Raw genomic sequence first — 24,801 nt, 5'->3', positions numbered from 1 at the left:
AGCAAATATAGAGAATTGGAGCCCTTACTGAGATGTGGAAATATGTTTTTCGTTGTAGTCTACTGGGCATTTTGTAGTAACTAGCATGCACTGAATAAGCTGATTGAAGCAATATTTACAGGAATTTATATTCCGTATATTGTCTGCTCCAGACCATTCCCGACGAGTGTGTAATATGCACTCCTACCAGCAGAGGGAGACTGAGAATTGAGTAGTGACACCTGTATAAAAGGCTGTGCAACCCTGACCTCAGTATTTCTCAGTCTCCCAGCAGAGGTAGGTGAGTCTGTGGAGCCCTGCTCTTTGGTTGGCTGTGCCTATTTTAGTCTTTTTTTTATAACATGTAGACATCAATGTGTTTTTGTAATATGTTAGGGGCAAAACAGCAGAAATCACATCTAGATTGAAGTTACAGACATGATATTCACACACAAACATAGGCGCCCGGTATAAGAGGCCCCTAATGCAGTCCATTTGTTTTCTTATATTTTGTTCTTATGATGACTTATACTGTGCCAAAACTGAAAACTCTTCTCTATCTGGTCGATAATAAAAGGAACACTATCCACCCTAAAAAAGTTGTTTTGTGGCAGTACATGAGGAATTGTGATATTGGATAAATAAGTATATGTTTGTGTCCCTAGTCCTGCATCCTACGTTTATATAATCCTTTCAAGAAATCCAGTTAATTGTTTAACATTAGTGGAACATAGCCACAGAGTCTGACTTCTTGAGGTAACTTTCCAGTTCAGTATTTTGCCTTCATATCTGTTGTCATGTGTTTTTCATGTGTGATCAAGATGCAGTATTCTGCTAGCCTGTAGTATTTGCAGCCCTTTTTGTTTTTGTTTCACTAGGTTGTGTACTGGTGTTTTAGAGCCCGGTGTAATTATAGTGCTGCCTTTCCACGCATAAGGTTGTAGCTCGTCCTGTCCTTGGAATTAGTGCTGTTATGGTTTGGTAAGGTTATGAGCGTGTTTTTGCACAAGTTTGTGTATAGTGTTTTGCAGTGGAGAGATTGTGTGTTGGCTTTACTGAGGTGGCACCAAAACATCAGAAAAGGTGTAGAGCCTAAATCATGACACACTACTCTTGAAGGATCTACATATGGTCGTTAATAAAAGGAGCTCATTGTGAACACTATCCACCCTAAAAGGGTGTTTTGTGGCTCTACATGAGAATTGTGATATTATGATCCCTTGTTTCATATTGTTGACAGTCTGCATTTTACGTATGGGTGGTATATTGGTGTATTAGGGTCTGCCTAATGTAATATTTATGGTACAGTAAGGTTTTGAGTGTGTTTTTGCACAAAGTTGTGCATAGTATTTTGCAGTTGAGCGATTGTAGTTAGTATATGCTTTGAGCAACCACTTTATTCTTTGACATATGATACATATCTAATATCTAAATTTAATAAAAGGTATTAATTGTGATTATTTTATTTTTACTTATTTTTTTTCTGTGTGTTGTCAGACAATTGTGGATGTAAGCCCCACCCCCTTTAGCCTCCCCAAACAGTTGGGCCATCGACCGCCTATGCACACAAAGTACACATGTACAAGTATATTTTTATAAACAACTTGCATTAATCACAGCTCTGGCTGTGCTCTGCCCAAATTGCACTCCTGAACACACCTACATGTAGATCACATAAGAGTGTGCTGCTCCTTTACTCCACAGATACTTGATGTGCGTAACACAGCTGCAGAGTCATGCGACACTAGGGGTTCAAGTGATACCATTAATTTAACAAAACATATGCTTTATTTTTCTGTTAACTCTAATTGTTTTTATGTACTTCTAAGGAGTTTGCCACTAAAAGATCTGGAAAGCTTTTTGACGACAGCGAAGATGAGGATGATGCTTCAGATGCTGATGATGTCAAGAGGTTCAGAATTAAAACCCAGTTCGAAGGCAAAGCTGGAGAGAAGGTCAGTAAGCTGAAATAGAAGATTCATGACCTTTTATTGACCTAACATTTTGTATGTTTTGTCAAAGTAGTACATAGGTGCATAAAATGTGTTTCTTACTCAGTGCTCTGAGGATTTTTCCTCTTTCATCTTTTAAGTTGAATACAAACTAAGCTCCAGCACTAGTTAAAAGAGTGTAACGTAGGTAAATGACGTGCCATGAGATTTGTGGCATCTTTTGATCTGAGAACCAGAAAAGTGAGTATTCTGGTACTGCTTAGACTGACAACAGAAAAGAGCCACAAATAGTAAAAATATCTCCATTCCCTCAATATTTCTTGTTTATGTGCATAATTGAGTATTTTACAAATTACCACTCTTGGTCTGTCCGTGTTCTGTCCTGCTCTCCCCAATCTGTGTGGCCGCTCTATCTTCAACGCCTTCTCCAGCTTCGGTATATTCAACACTTTGGGCAGCCATGACTCCAGAAACCCAGCCAACTCCACCTCTCGTATCGACTCTGGCAAACCGATCAGCCTGAGATTATTCCGTCGCGATCTGTTTTTCAGATCCTCGACTTTTGCTTCCAACTTTTCCAGCCGGTCTTTCATGTCTTTTTGCTGGGTTTCGTATTGCTGACAGTGGTCCTCTACATCTGACATCCGCTGTTGAAATCCCGTCAAATCGGTGTGCAGACTTTCCAGCTTTTCGTCCATCTGCCCAATCTGATCAGATATTTTCTGAAGCTTTCGGTCTACAGATACTTCTAGCAGGGCTGAGACCTCTGCTGTTATCTCTGCCGCCCAGGCTGAACTCACGGACTCGCCAGTCACGCTAGCCTCCGCCATCTTGCTCTCTCCCACGCGGCTCCGGGCTCCCTCTTTCCGAGTTGTTTTTGCGGCCATTCCGACCGTATTTCGGATTGGCGTTGCAGCTGCTTACTGCGTGAGTGTTCCGGCCTCTTCCCTTACTTTTTGTGGGGTTTGTAGTGATTTTAGACTGCGCTAGGGGAAGTTGTTATCCGAGGGTACCCAGAGCTCTAACGAGCGGCGTCCTCCCCGTCGCCTAGCATCACGTGACCTCCACAAATAGTAAAAATATAAAACAGAGCGGATTATTGTGGTAAAAGAAAACGTTCCTTTTTTTTTTTTTTTTTTAAACATATGTGAAGGTAAAATTAAATTGTGAATGATTAGGTGAAAGGGAGCATCATATTCTTTAGTGAAGAAGCTAAATACAGTGCAGCACATGACAAATTATACTGGAGTAGAGGAGGATAATAAGGAAAACAATGCTAACCCCTTAAAAAATGCATGGAAACATACTTTATGCATGAATAACAGGCATCGGGTATATGTATTTAAAATATTGTTTATTAACACTAAACAAAGAAAAAAATTGTATAAAGCATGTTTGTGCTTCTTGTACAGCAAGCAATTTGAGCACAATTATTCAGTATATTTCACAATACAGTACAGTATTGCTCAAAACAGCAGTTGTACAGAGACAGTGTGAACAAAAATACAGAACCGAACAAGGGAACCATATTTATCTACTTCATGTTCAGCCTCACTAAAGTTGTCTTCTATAGCAGGCAATGTGAGCAGAAATACGGAACCAAACAGACTTCACTTCTTTGTCTTCTCCAGTCAATGACAGTATAAAGCAGACATCAAGACAGCAGAACTGAAACTGGAAACTTTCCACACTCCAGTTCAAAGGCAAAACAATCTAAGAGTGAGAATAAGAATAAAGAAAGTGCTGTAAATGTAAATGAACAAATGGGAATAGGTGTACATTACATTACTGCATAAAACTCATTGTACATAAGAATCTTACCATGATTCCGTTTCTACATGGTCTCAGATCAAAAATGATTCCCTGGCAGGAAAAGCAAGGTCTCAGTTCAAAACGTCTTTAATGTTCACTTTCTTTAGCATTTCCTTTACCATCATCCAGTGCCCAAACAAGCATTGTTAGAAGCAGCGTCTCGGATCAGAAACAGTTCCCTCGCTAAAAAAGTGGGGTGCTAGATCCAAAAATTACTGCATTGAATCATGGTCTCGAATCAAAAACAGTTCCCTCACTGCAAAAGCGAGTCCCAGGTCCAGAAATTATGGTTCCCTTTCATAGAAGTAATCAAAACAGTTCCCACACTGCAAAAGCGGGGTCCCAGGTCCAAAAATTATGGTTCTCTTGAAGAGAAGCATGATTTCAAATCAAAAACAGTTCCCTCGCTGAAAAAGCAAGGTCCCAGGTCCAAAAATTACTGCACATAGACTGCAGTATTGAAAAACTGGAAGAGAAGCTGCGCACTTCTTAACAACGATGAGGAGTGCATGAAGGAGTACCTGCTGCAAAGTATGGTTCCCTTGCTGAGAAGCACGGTCTCAGATCAAACATGGCTTCCTTGCAGCTTGTGAAGCAGGAAAACAGGAAGAGAAGCCGCACGCTTAACAGTGACGCGATGACTTCATCGGGGGTCTGTCGGATCAGTTGTTGGATAATCAAGACTGTACTTTATATATTTTGTCCAAGAAAACAAGTAGGCAGTCAATTTACAAAATCCAGAACAGGATAAAAAAGAAGCGAATCGCCAAAAAATCTTACATAAAAAGATGAATTTATTCACCACAAATTTTTTAAAACTGTTTTAAGCTTTTGTGGTGAATAAATTCATCTGTATATATTTTGTACACCACTTTGGTTGTACCACAGAAAGATAGTATATCAAATAACTTTTATTTCTTATCCACAAGCTTTTTATTATCCCTTCAAATGGTAACAAAACTTTTGACCTGAAAAATGATGTAACCCCTGCTACTGTCCTCAGAATATATAAAAGGTGCTGACCTGTAACAGTTTTTTTTCTGTAGGCAGCAGGATAGATACAGACACACAAGTGGGTGACGTCATCCAACGGCAATGGGGCAGAAATTCTCTCCCAAAGCTCAGAACTTAGTGTAGAATTCTGAGCATGAACAGCCCTTCCCCATCCAACTGTGCTAAAGCTATAGAAAGAAAAGAAAAACTATTGGAGAAGTGGGTGAGATTGTGTCCTTTTGTCAGCCCTGCAGTCTATGGAAAACATCTGTTACAAGGGGCACAATTGTTTTTTCCATCAAGAAGCAGGTTTGAGTCAGGCACACAAATGGGTGGCACCCAAGCTTAGGGCTGCCCAAGTTTTATATTGTCCTCATCATTTGAGTAGTCCACATAGTTGATTGCAAGAGTTGTCAGTTCATAGAGACAGATTGACCAGCACTGCATGACCAAAAGTACTGTCCTGTGCTGAAGCTTGGTCCACTAGTTCAAACACAATATGCAGTAAAAGTATGAAGATAAACCATGTAGCTGCTTTGCAAGTGGTATTCAGGAAGGCAGACTAAGAAGGTACTGTTACTGTGGTTGCTGTAATTAAGTAAGATTTGACTTTGGAGCTGAGAGGCACATTTGCTTATGCATAGCATAATTGTACACGTGAAGCAAGCCAACTTGGGGTTTTTTGTGTTTTTGAGATGAAAAGTTTAGTAGATTTTCTAAATGATTCAGCTCTCTTCAGGTAACAGGCAAGAATCCATTGACAGTTTAGAGTTTGGTGGAATTCTCATGAGGATTTGAACAGTTTTGAAGAGAAGGTGGAAAGCGCTGTTTCTTCGCTGAAGTGAAAAGGCATTGCCACTTTAGACAATAACTTGGCATGTGTCCAAAGAACAAACTTGTAATGATGGAATTTCATGTAGGATGTGTATGTTACTAATGCTTGAGATTCACTACTCTTCTAGCTGAAGTAATTGCTTCAAGGAAAAGTATGTTCAAGGTTAGGAACTTAAGGGGACCTTTTTACAAAGCTGTGGTAAAAAGTGGCCTCTGATAATGTGGGCATATGTTTTGGGCGCACACCCCGCCTTTTTTTTTTTTTTTTTTAAGTGTAGCTGGGAATAAGGGCTTTTTTTATGGGCCGGGAAATGGGCGTACGCTAAAATTAAAACTAGCAAGCACCTATTTATGGCTTGAGCCCTTACCACCACTCATAGACCTAGCGGTAAGGGTCACGCGCTATCAGCATGGTAACCATACAGCGCGCGCCAACTGCTGATTACCACTGGGAACACCCCATAATGGAAAATTATTTTCTGCCACGGGATTCGGCACACACCAGACTCAGAATTACCGCCAGGCGTATGCACTAGCTTGGCTGTAATTCCAATTTGGCACACGCTACCCACGTGTTAGCCAGCCCTCTAATGCCTTTGTAAAAGGGCCCCTAAAAGATGCAACATAAGTGAAGTAAGCAAAGCACTAAATTTAGGTCCCATGGAACAAGGGGTTTTTACAGTGGTGGCTTTACATGAATCAGACATTTCATGAAACATGCGACCATATGCAATTGTGATGCTGAATGGTTGGTTATGCACAGGGGCATAAGTGGACAGCACACTGAGGTATACACTAATAGAAGTGGTTTGAAGGCCAGGATGATATAAATGGTATAGATACGTTAATGTAATAGGAAGAGGATATAAGATGAGGTTGTGACCATTGGTAAAACACTGGATTGAAAATCTCCTCCACTTGAAAGCATGTGTTTTATCTAGTGGAAAGTTTCTGAGCAGCTATAAGAATGTCCTGGATGGACTCTGTGAAACACAGAACAGAAACTAGAGCTTGCTCAATTTCCAGGCTGAAGACTAGAGATTTCAAATCTGGATGAAGAAGATGGCCCTCCTATTAAGTTACTGGCTGTGAGAATTGGAACAGTTTGCAAGGAAGTAGAACTGCTAAGTTTATGAGAAGAGGGAACCAGTTTTGTCAAGGCCAGTAGGGTACTGTGGGATTGTTCGGATTTGCTGGAACTTGTGCAGAACTCTTAATATGAAAGGAATCGGAGTGGAAGCTGACCGAATTTCGGTTTCGGCACTAAACTGGCCTGAAGTCCATATTCAGCCAGTGCATTTTCAGCTGCAAATTAAACTTTGGGCTGTGTCCTCTCCCCTCTCCTCGGAGGAGCGCTTTCTGTGCCTCTGTCTCCCCCTCCCTCCATCTCAAATTTGAAGAGGCCCCCCACTCACTCCATCCTTGAGCCTACCTTAAACTCTGGTCTGGTAGACTAACCAGGGCAGGAGCGTACTTGCAGTGAATTTTGGCCACAGATTCTGTTTCATTTGAAACCGAAAAACTTGGTTTGATCGGCCTCTAAATTGGGAGGGTAAGTGTAGAACAATAATCGGGTCCATGGAATCACCAGAGTATCCAGAGCTACTTGTAGGGGAAAAGGAAGAATCTAACAATTAGTCAGAAAGCTTTGCATTTTCTTTGCTGGCAAAAAGGTTAAGTTCATGTTTCTCCTTAAAAGAGAGAACTCAGAAGAGTTGCATGCAATTCATGAGGACAAAACACCCTGCTATCTGATTCTTTGTATTGGGGATGTAGGTTGCCTGCATCTGAATGTGATTAGCTGTAGCAAAAGTACAGAGAGCCTATGCTCCATTGTTTTGTTCACATAAAACATTCCATTTGGTTGTCTGTCTGAATAAGTACAGAATGAAGGTGGTAAAGAAAACAAATCTTAGGGCATAGAAGATTGCTCTGAGCTCTAGGTGGTTCATGTGTTGAGTTGTCTCTATCTTGATTACATTCCCTGTGAATGCCAGCTGTTGAAATTAGTTCCCCATCCTCTGTTCGCACTTGTTGGGACTAACTGATGCTGCCACAGTGCAAAGAGAGCACCAACTGCTAGGGTTGGGTTTGTGAGTCCACTAGTATAACATAAGGTGCGGCTGAGAGAGTGCATAGTCGTGGGGGGGGGCAGAAGCTAACCTGATAGCACCAGAGTTCAGCACCTGCAGTCAAATTGGACCACATATAAGGCTGTCCTGACTTAACTAGATAACTTATCCAGTTAAGTTTAGGACTTCATATTCAGTGGTCCAATTTGATTGCATAATGTAGATGAAACCCCACTTAAAGATGACCAGATAACTCATCCAGTTTTCTTTTAAGTGTGGCGCAGGCTGCTAAATATTGACCCCACAGTTTCTTCCATTTAGAAGAGCAATAAAATAAAAATTGTCTTCAATGTCTCTTGTTTCTTTGTGGTGCTTCTGTGGATATAGCTTCTGCACTTACAGTCTCGGTTTGGCACAGATGATCGTTTCCGAATGGATTCCCGATTCCTTGAAAGTGGCAGCGAAGATAACGACGCAGGTAAAGGTGCTTTTCTTGCTAATGTTTGAAACCTTGTGATCAAATATGTTTTTGAATGTTTACGATTGTAACGGTGGTGTTAGTACAGTATTGTGTGTTACATTCCTTTATTGAAGATGCAAAACTCAGTGTCAAAAACAGTTTTTTACTGAGCTTAATTAGGTTGTTTCTGTAGGGGAAATTTTGTTAGCTAGTGTACCACCAAATTTGTTTTAGAGTTTAACCATTGTATGGAATTTGCATTCCTGCTATTGTGAAAAGTTCCATGGAATCTTGTCCACAGAGTGACATGATCTCAGTCCTAAAAAGAGAGCACCAGTGTAGTGCTTCCTTACCCCATACCAGGAAATTAGTTCTGTACTGGCTCAAATAGAAATGCGCTTCAATTTTGGTGGTCTTGGATTTGCAATCCTATTTACTTCTTGAAATCTAATGGGCTCAGAGTCTAAAGTGGTATGGATGCAGGCTTCCCTGTCCCTGCTTTTAATCTGCCATGTGTCTCAGTGGTGATGTAGCATAGATTCAAAAGGTTATAGTGCTGACATTGAGGCTGTTTTTCAGCAACTGCAAGAGCATTCTTAGGAGCATGGAGGGGATTGCATCCATGATCACTGTCCCGTCTAAGCTGGGTGGGAGTGTTCCAAGTGCATTGCAGTGTTGAGATAAGCAGAGACTGAACTACCATTTCTAGATATCTGGGGGAGAAGTGGTCACACAGTCTTATTTTTATTTTTTATTTTTATGTAATGACATTTGTACCCCACATTATCCCAAACAGAGTTCAGGCTCAGTGTGGCTTACAATCCAGATATAAGCAGGTATTATCTCACAGTCTTGGTTTTTGTACCTTGTAACTAGGTACCTCTAAGTGCAGCCAAGGATAGAACAATCTCCTTCAGCCACAGGCTCCTGGTACAGTCCAGAAATAAATGTCCACCAGCAACTTCAATCTTAAGGACTTTATTCCATGCAGGTTTCTAGTAGACCTGATACACACAATTCCAGCAGCAACATTCACCTTCAATCTTAAGCACATGTAAGCCACCTGAAAGTGTGTGGCAAATAGTCCCCTTTAAGCAGTAGGCTATCAGCACATACCAGGATTCAATACAGGCTCACAGTCAGCTCCAGTCTGGGCTCTTTATCCAGTGCACAATAAACAGTAGTTCAGTTCCAAATAGAAGCAGTCCTGACGTTACGTCAGGCGAGGGCGGGACACGGAAGGAAGGAGTGGCCTGCCCTGCTGCTGCTTGCTGCGAAGGTGAAAGGAGGTGTTTAAGGTTAGTTCCGGGAGCGACGGAGGGCGGGGGGGGCAGGCCAACCCCCCAATGTTTCCCCGAAAAATAAGACAGCCCCTGAAAATAAGACCTAGCGCATTTTGGGGGGCAAAAATTAATATAAGACAGTGTCTTATTTTCGGGGAAACACGGTACTATAACGTTAATTCTCCGAGGACAAGCAGGCTGCTTGTTCTCACTGATGGGTGACGTCCTCGGCAGCCCCCTCCATCGGAAAGTTTACTAGCAAAGGCCTTTGCTAGTCCTCACGCGCCCATGCGCGGCCGTCTTCCCGCCCGAAACCGGCTCGAGCCGGCCAGTCTTCTTTCGTCCGCGCTCGGTATGGTCGTGTTACGCCGTTCGTGCCCCAGAGAGTCGACCTCGCGCGTCCTTTTCGACGTGTTTTTTCCTTGTTTTTCGTTGAAAAAGTTCGGGAAGCGCTCCGGAAGTGTTCCGGAAGACCCTTTCGGGTTTTCTGCCCTTCCCGTAATTTTCTAAACTTTTGCCCCGTAAGTTTTCTTTCGTTGTCGGGGTAGGCCTAGTTTGGCCTCGGTCGAGATTTTTCTCCCTTTAAATTTTGGTGCTTCAATTTTCGCCATTTCGGCCTTTGATTTCGCCGGCGTGATTTTTCCGCCCATGACATCGAAGCCTTCCAGCGGCTTCAAGAAGTGCACCCAGTGCGCCCGGGTAATCTCGCTCACTGATAGGCACTCTGCGTGTCTTCAGTGTCTAGGGGCCCAGCACCGCCCTCAGAACTGCAGTCTGTGTTCCCTGTTACAAAGGCGGACTCAGGTAGCGAGATTAGCCCAGTGGAACGTTTTGTTCTCGGGCTCTTCGTCGGCATCGGCACCGGAGGCATCGAGTGCATCGACGTCGTCAGCGTCCGGACCATCTTCCTTGGCTGCTGCTCCATCGACTGCATCGAGGCATAGGACCTCTGCATCGGCGCCAAGGCATCGGGCGACTGCATCGACGTCGGTGGTACCGAGACTTCGTCTGCTGATGTCGTCGGACGGAGGTGCATCGTCAGGAGTGCAGGTGAGGGCTGTCCATTCCCCTGCTGGTGGCGGTGAGCCTTCGGGTGGGTCTCCTCCTACCCTGAGGGCTCCTGCGGTACAGCCCCCCCGGGATCGACCCTCTTCGGTCTCGGCCCCGAGGAAGCGACGGATGGATTCTACGTCCTCCTCGTCGGTGCCGGGGAGCTCCGGTGACATGCTTCGGAAGAAGTCGAAGAAGCATCGACACCGGTCTCCTCCCCGTGTCGGCACCGAGAGCTCTGGGTCGCCGAGGGAGTCGGCACCCAGCAGGCATCGGCACCGAGAGGACCGCTCACCCTCTGTTCAGGAGGTGTCGATGCGCTCCACTCTGGACAGCCCGGAACAGCCTCCTCGCCCGGAACAGGTTCTGACGTCGACGCCTGCATCGACCTCTCAGCCTTTTTCTGCAGCCACTCTGAACGAGAGCCTCCGGGCCGTTCTCCCAGAGATTCTGGGAGAGCTGTTGCGCCCTACCCCTCCGGTACCGGCGGTGCTTGCGCCTCCGGTACCGTCGAGCGTGGCGCCGGCTGGTCCATCGCCCAGGTTGAGGTCCCCGACGTCGGTACCGCGTGCGGTGCCGACCGCGGCCACCTCCCAGGAAGGCTCCCCGACTACGTCGGCGGAGGGAGCTTCACCGATGCGGGCGAGGGAGTCTACCTCTCGACGCCCCCATCGTGGACGTGGCTCCACGGAGTCGAACCGGGCGAGGTTGCAGACACAGGTCCGTGAACTTGTGTCTGACACCGAGGGTGAGGCCTCATGGGAGGACGAAGAAGACCCCAGATATTTCTCTGACGAGGAGTCTGGGGGTCTTCCTTCTGATCCCACTCCCTCTCCTGAAAGGCAGCTTTCTCCTCCTGAGAGTCTGTCTTTCGCTTCCTTTGTCCGGGAGATGTCTACGGCCATCCCCTTCCCGGTGGTTGTGGAGGACGATCCCAGGGCTGAAATGTTTGAGCTCCTGGACTATCCTTCTCCACCTAAGGAAGCGTCCACTGTTCCCTTGCACCATGTCCTGAAAAAGACATTGCTTGCGAACTGGACCAAGCCATTAAGTAATCCCCACATTCCCAAGAAGATCGAGTCCCAGTACCGGATCCATGGGGACCCAGAGCTGATGCGCACTCAGTTGCCTCATGACTCTGGAGTTGTGGATTTGGCCCTAAAGAAGGCTAAGAGTTCTAGGGAGCATGCTTCGGCGCCCCCGGGCAAAGACCCTAGAACCTTAGACTCCTTTGGGAGGAAGGCCTACCATTCTTCTATGCTCGTGGCCAAGATCCAGTCCTACCAGCTCTACACGAGCATACACATGCGGAACAATGTGCGGCAGTTGGCGGGCTTGGTTGATGCTCTTCCCCCTGAGCAAGCCAAGCCTTTTCAGGAGGTGGTCAGGCAGCTGAAGGCGTGCAGAAAATTCCTGGCCAGAGGAGTTTATGACACTTTTGATGTTGCGTCCAGGGCCGCTGCTCAAGGTGTGGTGATGCGCAGGCTCTCATGGCTGTGTGCCGCCGACCTGGAGAATAGAATCCAGCAGCGGATTGCGGACTCGCCTTGCCGTGCGGACAACATTTTTGGGGAAAAAGTCGAGCAGGTGGTAGAGTCTCTCCACCAGCGGGACACCGCATTCGACAAGTTCTCCCGCCGGCAGCCTTCAGCATCTACCTCTACAGGTAGAAGATTTTTCGGGGGAAGGAAGACTGGTCCCTATGCTTCTGGTAAGCGTAGGTACAATCCTCCTTCCCGACAGCCTGCGGCCCAGGCTAAGCCCCAGCGCGCTCGCTCTCGTCAGCAGCGTGCGCCTCAGCAAGGCCCCGCGGCTCCCCAGCAAAAGCAAGGGGCGAGCTTTTGACTGGCTCCAGCAGGGCATAGCCGACATCCAAGTGTCAGTGCCGGGCGACCTGCCGGTCGGGGGGAGGTTGATAGCTTTTCACCAAAGGTGGCCTCTCATAACCTCCGATCAGTGGGTTCTGCAAATAGTCCGGCAAGGATACACCCTCAATTTGGCCTCAAAACCTCCAAATTGTCCACCGGGAGCTCAGTCTTACAGCTTCCAGCACAAGCAGGTACTTGCAGAGGAACTCTCCGCCCTTCTCAGCGCCAATGCGGTCGAGCCTGTGCCATCCGGGCAGGAAGGGCTGGGATTCTATTCCAGGTACTTCCTCGTGGAAAAGAAAACAGGGGGGATGCGTCCCATCCTAGACCTAAGGGCCCTGAACAAATATCTCGTAAAAGAAAAGTTCAGGATGCTTTCCCTGGGCACCCTCCTCCCCATGATTCAGCAAAACGATTGGCTATGCTCTCTGGACTTGAAGGATGCCTACACTCACATCCCGATACTGCCAGCTCACAGACAGTATCTGCGATTTCAGCTGGGCACACGCCACTTCCAGTACTGTGTGCTACCCTTTGGGCTCGCCTCTGCGCCCAGGGTGTTCACAAAGTGCTTGGCTGTAGTAGCAGCGGCACTTCGCAGGCTGGGGGTGCACGTGTTCCCATATCTCGACGATTGGCTGGTGAAGAGCACATCCGCGGCAGGAGCCCTGCAGTCCATGCAGATGACTATTCGCCTCCTGGAGCTACTGGGGTTTGTGATAAATTATAAGTCCCATCTTCTCCCAGTGCAGAGACTCGAATTCATAGGAGCTCTGCTGGATTCTCGGACGGCTCGCGCCTATCTCCCAGAGACGAGAGCCACCAACTTGTTGTCCCTCGTCTCGCGGGTGCGAGCGTCCCAGCAGATCACAGCTCGGCAGATGTTGAGATTGCTGGGCCACATGGCCTCCACAGTTCATGTGACGCCCATGGCCCGTCTTCACATGAGATCTGCTCAATGGACCCTAGCCTCCCAGTGGTATCAGGCCGCTGGGGGTCTAGAGGACGTGATCCACCTGTCCACGAGTTTTCTCAAATCCCTATATTGGTGGACGATTTGCTCCAATTTGACTCTGGGACGTCCCTTCCAAATTCCTCAGCCACAAAGGGTGCTGACCACGGATGCGTCCCTCCTGGGATGGGGAGCTCATGTCGATGGGCTTCACACCCAAGGAAGCTGGTCCCTCCAGGAACGCGATCTGCAGATCAATCTCCTGGAGTTACGAGCGATCTGGAACGCTCTGAAGGCTTTCAGAGATCGGCTGTCCCACCAAATTATCCAAATTCAGACAGACAACCAGGTTGCCATGTACTATGTCAACAAGCAGGGGGGCACCGGATCTCGCCCCCTGTGTCAGGAAGCCGTCAGCATGTGGCTCTGGGCTCGCCGTCACGGCATGGGGCTCCAAGCCACATATCTGGCAGGCGTAAACAACAGTCTGGCCGACAGGTTGAGCAGGATTATGCAACCTCACGAGTGGTCGCTCAATTCCCATGTGGTACGACAGATCTTCCAGGTGTGGGGCACCCCCTTGGTAGATCTCTTCGCATCTCGAGTGAACCACAAAGTCCCTCAGTTCTGTTCCAGGCTTCAGGCCCACGGCAGACTGGCATCGGATGCCTTCCTCCTGGACTGGGGGGAGGGCCTGCTGTATGCTTATCCTCCCATACCTCTGGTGGGGAAGACTTTGTTGAAACTCAAGCAAGACCGAGGCACCATGATTCTGATTGCTCCTTTTTGGCCGCGTCAGATCTGGTTCCCTCTTCTTCTGGAGTTGTCCTCCGAAGAACCGTGGAGATTGGAGTGTTTTCCGACCCTCATCACACAGGACGAAGGGGCACTTCTGCATCCCAGCCTCCAGTCGCTGGCTCTTACAGCCTGGATGTTGAGGGCGTAGACTTTGCCTCTTTGGGTCTGTCCGAGGGTGTCTCCCGCATCTTGCTTGCTTCCAGGAAAGATTCCACTAAGAGAAGTTACTTCTTCCATTGGAGGAGGTTTGCCGTCTGGTGTGACAGCAAGGCCCTAGATCCTCGCTCTTGTCCTACACAGACCCTGCTTGAATACCTTCTGCACTTGTCTGAGTCTGGTCTCAAGACCAACTCTGTAAGGGTTCACTTTAGTGCAATCAGTGCTTACCATTACCATGTGGAAGGTAAGCCGATCTCAGGACAGCCTTTAGTTGTTCGCTTCATGAGAGGCTTGCTTTTGTCAAAGCCCCCTGTCAAGCCTCCTACAGTGTCATGGGATCTCAATGTCGTTCTCACCCAGCTGATGAAACCTCCTTTTGAGCCACTGAACTCCTGCCATCTGAAGTACTTGACCTGGAAGGTCATTTTTTTGGTGGCAGTTACTTCAGCTCGTAGAGTCAGTGAGCTTCAGGCCCTGGTAGCCCAGGCCCCTTACACCAAATTTCATCATAACAGAGTAGTCCTCCGCACTCACCCTAAGTTCTTGCCAAAGGTTGTGTCGGAGTTCCATCTGAACCAGTCAATTGTCTTGCCAACATTCTTTCCCCGTCCTCATTCCTGCCCTGCTGAACGTCAGCTGCACACATTGGACTGCAAGAGAGCATTGGCCTTCTACCTGGAGCGGACACAGCCCCACAGACAGTCCGCCCAATTGTTTGTTTCTTTTGATCCCAATAGGAGGGGAGTGGCTGTAGGGAAACGCACCATATCCAATTGGCTAGCAGATTGCATTTCCTTCACTTACGCCCAGGCGGGGCTGGCTCTTGAGGGTCATGTCACGGCTCATAATGTTAGAGCCATGGCTGCGTCTGTAGCCCACTTGAAGTCAGCCTCCATTGAAGAAATTTGCAAAGCTGCGACGTGGTCATCTGTCCACACATTCACATCTCATTACTGCCTGCAGCAGGATACCCGACGCGACAGTCGGTTCGGGCAGTCAGTTCTTCAGAACCTGTTTGGGCTTTAGGATCCAACTCCACCCCCCGAGGGCCCTGTTTGTTCTGTTCCAGGCTACACTCTCAGTTAGTTGGTAAATTTTTTAGGTCAATCTCAGTTATGTCCTCGCCGTTGCGAGGCCCAATTGACCATGGTTGTTGTTTTGAGTGAGCCTGGGGGCTAGGGATACCCCATCAGTGAGAACAAGCAGCCTGCTTGTCCTCGGAGAAAGCGAATGCTACATACCTGTAGAAGGTATTCTCCGAGGACAGCAGGCTGATTGTTCTCACAAACCCGCCCGCCTCCCCTTTGGAGTTGAGTCTTCCCTTGAAGTGTATTGTCTTGCTACATACTGGACTGGCCGGCTCGAGCCGGTTTCGGGCGGGAAGACGGCCGCGCATGCGCGGTGCGCATGGGCGCGCGAGGACTAGCAAAGGCCTTTGCTAGTAAACTTTCCGATGGAGGGGGCTGCCGAGGACGTCACCCATCAGTGAGAACAATCAGCCTGCTGTCCTCGGAGAATACCTTCTACAGGTATGTAGCATTCGCTGGCCCATCACAGAAACAACAACCTTGCTTGCAGTAGTCATCTCACACATGAGATGTTATTCCACTATGGCGCTGATGGCCTTTCTGTCTCTATTGGAACATGTTCAGGAATTTATGTAGAGGAACCCCATTTTCTTAGAATTAATTTCTAGTTACCTGTTCTCCTTTCTGGGGAGGAAGGAGTTACTATTCCCATTTTAATGCTAATAAAACTGCTTTCACAAATGGAAGAAATATTGCACATTGCTTGCTGGGTTTTTATTATTTTATTTTTTATCTGGAGGGGGGGGGTCTGTTTTTATCAGCCTTCTATCTCAGTCAGTATAAGAGAGAGGATCTAGTGTCATGAGCCTTCATTTGCAAATAACCAAGGCATTTTCGTTTTATAACCTCACCCCTTGATTGTGCTGATGCTTATCAGCAGAAATGCAGTGTAGTGGGCCCAGATGGAAACAAGAGGCAGAGCCTTGGATTGGAGGAAACAAATTTTGTTATTAGACATGACATGGCCTGCATTTCAGCTAAATGCCTGCATCAGGGGTCTATACATAAAAATACAAAAAAAAGAAAATTTTTAAAAAGAAAACAGGTATCTCACTTACCTCCAAATTCCTGCTGCCATACGGAGCATTCCTTTAGCTTCAGACTGAGCAAGAGGAAGGAGAAAACCAGGGCATGTCCCTCTGCTGCTGGCATTACCCCCCCCCCCCCCCCCCCACCCCCAAGCAGTTCAGAGCCCCATCAGCAGCCAAACCTGCATTGCCCTTGGTTCTATTGACAAAAACACCCACCAGCAACAGTATAGACGGGGGTTCCCTTCAGCCCTGTCAAGAGAGCAACTCCTTAGCAACCAGGAAGATTGGTTACAGGAGAGGAACAGAATGCGGGAGGTTTTGCAGTGCCTGATCTGTCCGAGGATCCTCTGATGCAGCATCCTTCCCTCTGCCTAAGAATTCTTTGGATTTGGAGGACATCTCTTTCAATTACAACAAACTGTGAGTGAAAGAACTTTTGCTTGGTGGGGGGGGGGGGGGGGAACCTTCCTGAACTTGATGTGAAGGAAATTTCAAGACTGGCTGTGACATACGAGTCACTCTGGGATGCAATACAAACTCTCAACTCATCATTCAGTAACTTTTCTAATAAGTCTGAAGACTTAAGTCTTGTTTCTGGAGCAGTTGTGAAACAATCCCAGATGATAGATGAACATACCACCAGGATTGATACCTTGGAGGGGAAATTTTGGAACCTTGCAAAAACTAGGACATAATTTTGGTTAGAGATAAGTTACCCTTACACTGGAAAATTGAATATTTGGAGAATCAGCAGAGAAAAAATAATTTAAGAATTTTGAAGTTCCCCAAGTCACCTCTGAATCCCCCCCCCCCCCCCCCCCCCCAATGGAAATGTTGAGAAAGTACTTTAAGGAAGTGCTTAAAATGCCACCAGAAGCCTTAGTTATTTATGCACCATGTATCTCCTCCATTGGGAATCTTCCCTAGAGGTGGTGACTCAGAGGTCCACACTGGTGGTACTTCACTCTGTAGTCAGACCGCAGTGCTGTTCTGCACTTATTCTTCAGATTCATGAATGAGCTGGGGGGGGGGGGGGGGTTCAAAATTACATATTTTTCCTGATGTATCTAAGATAACACAAAAATGTTGCCAAGAATTCTTGGCTCTGTAGCCAAGAGTTCAAGCTTTAGGCACAAATTTTGTTTTAAAATTTCCTTGTGTATGTAGTATATTTGAGGTTAGTAGTTATTTGTTTTTTTATATCAAACAGCTATTGGACTTTCTGTGTGCTAAGGAGAAATTGAAGGTTAAAGTATAATGGTCTGGCTAGGTTTGCTAGTAGGCTGATGTGCTTCGGAGGTTTTTTTGTTTTGTTTTGGTCTGGGGGTTTTTTTGTAAGATGTTTCTGTTCTTGCCTGGATGTGTTACCTTATTACTGTAAATGATGTATGATTTTTTTTTTTTTCCTGATATTGCAGTCTGGTATAATTCTTTTTTTTTTTTTTTTCTATTTGCTAACATTTTCTTTTTCACAATTTGATAATCTTTTTGTGATATACGTAATGTAAGTTAGAAAATTAAAATAAAAACAGTAATGTAAAATTACTAAAAAATACATGTAAACAGAGATACTGTTTTGTAAGGGCTTCCTTGAGCAATTCAAATCAGAAGAACATCCAAAGTAAAATACTGCTGCAAAGAGAAGTGAAAAGTTACCCCCCAGCAAAACATGAGCTCAAAGGCATTTCGTAGATATGCAGAATTTGCCGTTGAGCTCATGTTTTGTGTTGGCAGTAGTTTATGATTTATGTATGCTGCCTTTGAAATTGTTAGTTTGAATATTTTTTTCCCTTTCAAGGGACTATTCTCAGACACTTTGAGTTAGTCAATGACTTTTATTGTAATATGAAATAGCCACATATAGAAAAATGATTGCATCTTTGTTAAATTAAAATACTAATGGTTATCCTCATGACTTATGTTATAAAACAGTGAATTTATCTTGAGATAACAAATGTGAACAGAATTTTTATTCAGTACATCTTGATATATGTAGTTGTTCACTTCTTTTTGCAGCAGTATTTTTCCTTGGGTGTTCTGATTTGAGTTGCTCAAAGAAGCCCTTACAATACAGTATCTGCCTACATGTATTTTTATTAATTTTACATTGCATATTTTCTTTTTTGCATTTTCATGTATAGACCTGTGACGCAGGCATTCAGCCGAAACACAGGCCATGTTGGGTCCAATAATAAAATTTGCTTCTTCAATCCATGGCTCCATCTCTTCTTTCCATTTGGGCCCACTACACTGCATTTCTGCTGTTTAGTTTGTGTTGCTGGTTCGATTTGGTTTTTCACTCACCAATGGATCTTAGGCAAGAGCCACAGAGCACAGCGCCCTTCAGAATCTAGTAGAAGTACACTATTTCCTAATAGTTTGCACTCTTTCAGAAAAATGCTCACTCTTTCCAAAAGGGTGCACAGGATTGCTAATGATTACATTACATTATAGCATTATGTTATGGCATTTTTATCTCTCACATAACTTGATAAATAAGCAAGGAATGACAAGGAATTGGACATTACACATTTCTGTAACAACTCAAGACTTGCGTAGTACTAATTTCTGAAACGCGAATGTCTCTAACAACTTGTGAAACTCATTGTGATAACACCTTCCTCTTAAGTCCCTAGGTAGTAAATTCTACCATATTGCTCCTGAAAGAAGAAAAGTTTTTAAACCCCAACAAAATGAAATCTCCCTTAAATGAGACAAAAAGAAAATTTTTGCGCTACACACCCTTAATAAATATTGCCTTTTCAGTATTCTCATCCCCATCTGGTCTGGGGAGCAGAAGCCAGGCCCAGGAATCTAGCTTGAGTTTTTCTCAGCACAGCTGCTGAGTTACTAGACTGGACCCTGCATTGTGGACAACCTAGTGTTGAAATGCAAACTGCTGTGAGCCCCGTGCTGTGTGTACCTTCAGACTTGCAACTCTTTCATAAATGCCAACTGCTTGTTCTTTTCAGAAGAAAGAAAGGATGACATCACAACTGAAGAAGAACAGCTTGCTGCAGAAAAAAAGAAAAATCTGGAAATTTTGCAAAGTCTTATGCATGTCAAACAAACAACAAAAGCTAAGAAATTCAAGTATGTTTCCTGCTTTGGAATAATATTTAGTGATCTTTTTTTTTTTTTGTCTTTAAAAAGAATGGAAAAAGTTTTTGGATAACACCAAAAGACCAATGTTGTTCCTTTTTTCAGAAAAATGGTGGTTAAGTCAGTTAAAATAAATAGTGTTGACTTGTATGCAGATGATATAACAATTCTATTTCCATTAACAAAAGCAATTGAAGATAGCATTAATGTTATCTACCTATCTGGAGATTAAGGAACAATGGGCCTTATAAGTTCAAACTAAATACAGCTAAGACTTAAATTTTGTGTTTATCTCCTCCTACTTGGGTCCTTTCTAGTTCAATTTTGAATATTCAAGGCTCAAATTTTTTTCTGGAAACTTCACTAAAGGTATTGCAGAATTTTTTGGACCCCCATTTGACTATGAAGATTCAAATTTTGCAATTAAGAAAATGTTTTTCAGGTTGAGACAGCTCCAACGTATTAAAATGCCTGATGAGTAAAACTAATTTACAGGTTCAGGCATTGGTGCTGTTCTCAATCATCTATAAGACGTTTAGGGGTCCTTTTACAAAGGCGCGCTAAAAAATGACTTGCGGTAATGTAGGCGCGGGTTGGGACGCACGCGAATCCATTTTTTAGCACAACTGTAAAACAATTCCTTTTTTTTTTCCTGAAAATGGACGTGCGGCAAAATGAAAATTGCCAATCGTCCTTTTTGGGTCTGAGACCTTACCACCAGCCATTGACCTAGCGGTGAAGACTCGTACGGTAACCGGACTGTAATGACCTACGCTTGCCAAAAATGAAATTACCACAAGAGCCACGTGGTAGTTGGGCGGTAACTCCATTTTGGCACCGTAGACTCTTACGTGGCTTAGTAAAAAGGGCCCCTTGCAGAACACAGCTGCAAAATTGATCTGTGGAGGACATAAATTTGATCATGTTACTCCTTTGTTACAATCTCTTCATTGGCTTCCTGTTGAAGCGTAGTTGTAAATTTAAGCTTTGTGTTCTTATTCATAAATTATTTTATGGTTTTGTTCCAGGTTATTTATTGTGGGAACATCAGTTCGCTGTCTTAGATATAATGACCGTTTTGTTGCAATTTCCATCTGTAAAAAATTTGAGATACAAGTCTTACATAGCTCCAGTTTTGTATATTGCTTAGTGCAATGTTGGAATTCTCTTCCTTTGGAGCTGAGAGTGGTAACATCTTATTTAAGATTTTGTAGATTGTTAACGGCTCATCTATTCTCCACTTACTTACTACTACTGCTACTCCTATTTAACATTTCTAAAGCGCTACTAGGCTTACGCAGCGCTGTACAATTAACAAAGAATGTAGTTTTTAACTAAAGTACTGATATAAATAATATAGTTTGGGTTAATATATAATTTTTTTTTGTTACATTTGTAACCCGCGCTTTCCCACTCATGGCAGGCTCAATGCGGTTTACATATTATATACAGGTACTTATTTGTACCTGGGGCAATGGAGGGTTAAGTGACTTGCCCAGAGTCACAAGGAGCTGCCTGTGCCTGAAGTGGAAATCAAACTCAGTTCCTCAGTTCCCCAGGACCAGAATCCACCACCCTAACCACTAGGCCACTCCTCTTGTACTTTTTCCTGGTGATGGCCTAGTTTTATTCAGACTAATCCGCACTGATCCTTGGTGGGTAAATAGCAGAATATAAATTGTATTGTATTTCCAGTGCAAGAATGACAGCTATCTGTTCAGGCTTAATTTTGGAGTGAAATGGCCCGGAAAATACTTAACACCAGTTCTTTTCAGACTCCAGATGCAGAGCATCAGGAGTGTTCTCATCCAGCCCTTTCAGGCACCCTCCCAGGAAGAGGGTGAACTTGGAGAAGGACAGAACAGAGAAAAGCTCCTCTGTTCCCTAATCTACCCTCTCTTCTGCTGTTGTTTTCTCCTTCAACGATAAGGAAGGAAGGGGGTATTCCCTAAGGGTGTCTTTTACTAAGCCGCTGTAGCATTTTTAGCTCATGGTAGAAATCAACTGGCCCACAGCTTACTAAAACACCCCCTAAGCAAACACAACAGATGAGATTACAGAGCTCTCCCTTGTGAATCTACCACTCCCCCCCCCCCCCCCCCCCCCCCCCCCCCATCTGATTCTTCCATACGATAACTGAATCCCTATTTGGCTTTATAAAATACTAGCACAAATCCTACAGAAATCATGACTAGATTGAAAGTGAAATCCAAAGAGAATCCACGTATGTGGAGAACTCAAAAAGTCCCAAGGAGTAGCTCACAACGAGAAGAAAAGTGGGAACAGCGTCCACGGGTCCCAGAGACTGGATCACACAATATTTTGTGTTAAAAATCAAAAACGACTCGACACAACATTGTATTTCGGCCTGAGGGCCTGCATCAGGAGTCTGAAACTATATATATAATAAAAATAAAATATACATTAAGACTTTTATGACTTATAACCATAATATGGGAAAATGATACAATGTACAGTACCACAATCTATGTAAAAGATAACAAAATATACGTTGATATAGAAACACATAAATGAAAAAATACGTAAATACAACTGGTTCATTATGAACAAATACCATAAGCTGATGTATATACTAAAATGTCATTAATGTACTAGGATAATTAGAGTGTATCTTGAAAAATCAAATAATAAAAAAATATGAATAAAAGAAAAATATGTAAAAAAAACAGATCAACCTTTTTGTACTAACCTTTGTACAAACTCAGAATAAAAACATCAAATGGTGAAATCCTAAAATTCGCAATGAAAATGGAGATGGTCTATGAGAGGGAAGAGAACAAAAAAGTTAGGATTTTAGCACATCAGAGAAAGAAATGCTGAACGGAAAAAAAATGATAAACCAGAAAACATAGAACCAATGTGCAGCCAATGTGACAGTTATAAAGCAAGTGTGTCAGGGGAGAGTAAAAAGATATAGGGAAAGAAATAAAAACTGAAAATTAAATAAAAGGATACCCAATTAGGGTAAAAGCTAGATACAATGTTCTTGAGACCTGCAGTCTAGTGGGATGTGAAAAGACTTGAAAAATGTGCCGTTAATCATACGAGAAAGACGTACCGAGTGAAAAGGGCTAAGAAAAAAAAACAAAAAACCTATGGACGCTTTTAAATGCACAAATCGCCATGTAGGAGCAAGGAAAAAATTAAAGATATACTTTCGATACCAGATGTGTGAAATCTCATAATTGTGAAAACAGACTAAAATAATCCAACAGCTGATAGGTCAAAAGGCTAAAAGACTGAGATGCTTATGATTACAGGAGACCGAATGAAAATAAGGAATGTGGAACGCCATATGACATGAAGTGCATTGCTATACCCACATGACGGTGCTGGAGGGAGAGAGAGAGAAGGTGCTGAATGGAAGGGGGTAGAAAGAGAGAGAGAATAAGATGTTATATGGAGAGGGAAGAGAAAGATGGGGGAGAATTACTTCATGAGAGGGGTCAGAAAGAGGGAAGACATGCTGGATGGAAGGGGAGCAGAGAGAAAAATAAGATGTTAAATGGAAAGGGCAGAAAAAGAGAGGTGAGGTATACTGCATGGGAGGGGCCAGAAAGAGAGCAAGGAGATGCTACATGGAAGGAGGCAAAGTAAGAGTTAGTAAAAGACTGGAGAATAAGAGGGGAGGGTCAGGGTGAGGGAAAGAGAGAAAACTTGTAGATAGATTGAAAGCTGGATAGTAAGAATGAATGAAATCTGATACATAGGCAGAAAACTAAATTGAAGAAAGCTAAAATGTTAGAAATGGGTATAAAGGAAGACAGAAGGAGAGAGAAAAATGAGAAATGGAGAGGAGGGTCCGGAAAGAGAGTTAAGAGAAGACAAGAAAGCAAAAACTAGATCCTGGGACTAACACAATTAGAATAATTAAATGACCAGAAAAGGATTTTAGTTTTTACATTTATATCTGTTCTCTTTATATTTTGCCCAGTACTGGGGAAAACTAAGCTCTGCATCTGTCTAAAACGAGTCTCAGCAGAAGCAGAGATGTTTGAGTTTAGTAATGTGAGCCTGTGTTGAACACTGCTGAACCATATTTCTTGACCTCTGTGTCTACTTGGTGCAGATGGATCACAGGGATTAGCCAGAAATTGGATTAAGATATTTGGGAAGCTGAAAAAAAAAGGGGGGAAAGAACTTTGCAGGATAGATATTTTAAAAAGATGATCAGAAATATTTACGTTTGCGTGCTATATTGCCCTTCAATGAATATGTCGGTGGTTTAGAGTCAAATGAAAGGGGAAGGAACTTCCCCAATCAATTTATTCTTTAAGTCTAACAAATGAGTAAGCCATAAAATAAATGCTTACTACTATACAAATCATATTTCAGTTAATATTAAGCTAAGATAAAAATGGAGTGAAATGGGTAAATATGAATTGCTTGTTTACTCTTTCCAAAAATACAAGGCTTAGGGGACACACAATGAAGCTTCTAAGTAGCAGATTTGAAACAGGTTGAAGAAAATATTTATTCACTTAGGGGGCCCTTTTACAGAGTGGCAATAAGCCCAATACAGGCTTTCTGTTCGTTCTTTTGAAACTACCGCCGGCGGTAGTCCCGCCCTGAGCGCGTGTCATTTCCATGGGAAAAAGACCCCCCCCCCCCCCCCCAGAAATGGCTTGCGCGGTGGTAACCCAGCGGTAATCAGGCATCGCCATGTGCTGCCCGGTTAGTGCAGGAACCCTTATTGCCACATAAATGGGTGGCGATAGGGCTCCCTGTCGCATGACCATGCTGTAAGAGTTCTCTGGCTGTGTGTGCTGGGGTTTTTTTGTTTTTTTTTTTTTTACCTGCTGCAGTAAATGGGGCCCTGGCGCGAGAAAAATAGCCCCCAGCGCAGGGCCCTTTTTCCTGCAGCTTGGTAAAAGGGCCCCTCAATGTGTAATTAAGCTCTGGAATTTGTTCCACAGAATATGGTAAAAACGTTTAGCTTAGCAGGGTTTAAAAAGATTTGGACTAGTTTCTTAGAAGTCCATAAACCATTATTAAGATGAATTTGGGAAAAACTGCTAATTCCTAGGATAAGCAGCATAAAATTTGTTTTACTCTCTTTTGGATTTTGCTAGATACTTATGACCTAGATTAAGTAATTAGGTTGGAAACAAGATACTGGACGATGGACCTTCAGTCTGTCCTATATGGCGATGCTTATGTACTTATGTTTCTCTCTTCTCAAAATATAATGTGTGTTAAATGTATCTTCACTGCTGACACTGTTTCCTCTCACAGGGATATTAATGCTTTGCGCTACGACCCCACAAATGAGGATCATGCAGCATTTGAAACTAAAGTGGAGACTACTCTAAAAGAAAGGTATTTATACATAACAGTTTTTACTGGT

The 24,801-nt window shown here is 44.1% G+C and overlaps 1 protein-coding gene across 3 annotated transcripts in view; it reads left to right on the top strand.

Moving 5' to 3' along the window:
* The window catches only part of NOL8 (nucleolar protein 8), a 67,176-nt gene that overhangs the window by 29,530 nt on the left and 12,845 nt on the right, over positions 1-24,801 (top strand). For all 3 annotated transcript variants that reach the window (XM_030207110.1, XM_030207111.1, XM_030207112.1), the window contains 4 exons: positions 1,809-1,934; positions 8,030-8,120; positions 19,304-19,424; positions 24,690-24,773. In XM_030207110.1, the coding sequence (XP_030062970.1) occupies positions 1,809-1,934; positions 8,030-8,120; positions 19,304-19,424; positions 24,690-24,773 (422 nt within the window). The remainder of the gene's footprint in view (positions 1-1,808; positions 1,935-8,029; positions 8,121-19,303; positions 19,425-24,689; positions 24,774-24,801) is intronic.

Source organism: Microcaecilia unicolor, chromosome 6 (assembly GCF_901765095.1).
Source record: "Microcaecilia unicolor chromosome 6, aMicUni1.1, whole genome shotgun sequence".
Taxonomy (NCBI): Eukaryota; Metazoa; Chordata; class Amphibia; order Gymnophiona; family Siphonopidae; genus Microcaecilia; species Microcaecilia unicolor.
Note: the sequence above shows the minus strand (reverse complement) of the source record. Positions and strands in the feature narration are given on the sequence as shown.